General features: G+C 48.4%; 1 protein-coding gene across 1 annotated transcript in view; it reads left to right on the top strand.

Annotated features, from left to right (window-relative positions):
* The first annotated feature begins 6 nt into the window (after positions 1-6).
* The window catches only part of PRDX4 (peroxiredoxin 4), a 22,636-nt gene continuing 21,035 nt past the window's right edge, over positions 7-1,607 (top strand). The window contains exon 1 of the mRNA XM_011988015.1: positions 7-262. Within this exon, the coding sequence (XP_011843405.1) occupies positions 22-262 (241 nt within the window). The 5' untranslated portion in view covers positions 7-21. The remainder of the gene's footprint in view (positions 263-1,607) is intronic.

Here is a 1,607-nt window from a genome sequence, read left to right as displayed (position 1 = left end):
TGTTTCTGCGCTCGCGTGGTCATGGAGGCGCTGCCGCTGCTAGCCGCGACAACTCCGGCCCAAGGCCGGCACCGAAGGCTGCTTCTGCTGCCGCTACTGCTGTTCCTGCTGCCAGCTGGAGCTGTGCGGGGCTGGGAGACAGAGGACAGGCCCCGCACCCGCGAAGAGGAGTGCCACTTCTACGCGGGTGGACAAGTGTACCCGGGAGAGGCATCCCGGGTATCGGTCGCCGACCACTCCCTGCACCTAAGCAAAGCCAAGAGTAGGTGGCGTCCCGCCAGAGGGTGGGAGGGGAGACTCCGGAGACACGTGTACCCCGGTTACACCCCCGGAGTCTGGGCTTGGGCGGCACCCCCTAGGCTGCCTCCGGGCCCTGGGCGGGCCTGCTTCTCTCCTAGGAGGGCGGGGAAGGGAATAAAGGGGAGTTCTAGCTGTGAAGAAAGGTATGGTTTCCACTGATCAGATTTTAGAAGAGGTAGTGGTTACCCCAAAAGCCGCAGCTGAGGGAAAATGGGTGGCCCTAGTCCCGAGTTTGCATCGAGGATGTTGGGCAAACTGAAACAGTTCCTGAAACATCTCAAAGTGCCCGCAGCACATCCCGTCTTTTTCAGGTACTGTTTCAGCGAAGGAAGACATTGATAGGTTGAATAATGATTCACAAAAAGTTTGATTAAACAGAAAAGTTGCTAAATACAGTGCTCAGGAGGTCAAACATTTCGTTTTTCTTTCCTCCTTTTTGTTTGCATCTTACAAAGATTATTAGTAAAAGCCACCTTCCCCAAAGCCTATGTAGTTAATGGATATTCCTTATGTTTCTCAGACATGAAGAACCTATTACAGAGTGTACTTTTGAGGGAAATGAGGGGAAAGGAGGTTAGAGGTATGCATTTGGGTTGATGATAAACCTCGTGGCAAATTTGTGTCCTGCCAATTTGGTTTTTGATTATTTGCATTTCTGTCCAGTGTACAAAGCTAATGGCCACTTTCAGGAATGACACGTCAGACGAAGTAGATACTGTGAAAGTTGTGGCCTGCTACATCTGGATGTTAAAATTAACCAAAAGTGAACAGTGGCTATAGATAAAGGCTGTCTCTTGCTTGCTATTCAGTAACCTGCTTTTCCTACAGATCATTTGACATTCTGTGGTGTGCAGTTGGCTTTTATGGTTCAGTTACAGCATGTTCCATGCCAATATTCAGTGAAAAAAGTAATGCTTCACAATTCTGAATCCCTAGAGTTAAATGGAATGTTGTTATGACTTAGGATGGGTTGGGAGTGATAAATGAGAAAAACTGTTTTGTCCTCTTAAACATTTACAGTTCTTACTTACTGAAAGTTAACTACTTTGGGCCTTTTTTGTTGTTGTTGTTGTTTTTGTTTTTTTTTTTTTTAGACAAAGTCACGCTCAGTCACCCAGGCTGGAGTGCAGTGGAGCAATCTTGGCTCACTGCAACCTCCGCCACCCTGGTTCAAGCGATTCTTCTGCCTCAGCCTCCCGAGTAGCTGGGACTACAGGCGCGTGCCACCACACCTGGCTAATTTTTGTATTTTTAGTAGAGACAGGGTTTCACTATATTGGCCAGGCTGGTCTGGAACTCCTGACCTC

Source organism: Mandrillus leucophaeus, unplaced genomic scaffold (genome assembly GCF_000951045.1).
Source record: "Mandrillus leucophaeus isolate KB7577 unplaced genomic scaffold, Mleu.le_1.0 Scaffold321, whole genome shotgun sequence".
NCBI lineage: Eukaryota > Metazoa > Chordata > Mammalia > Primates > Cercopithecidae > Mandrillus > Mandrillus leucophaeus.
The sequence above is the reverse complement of the archived record's forward strand: the minus strand, read 5'-3'. Positions and strand labels throughout refer to the sequence as shown.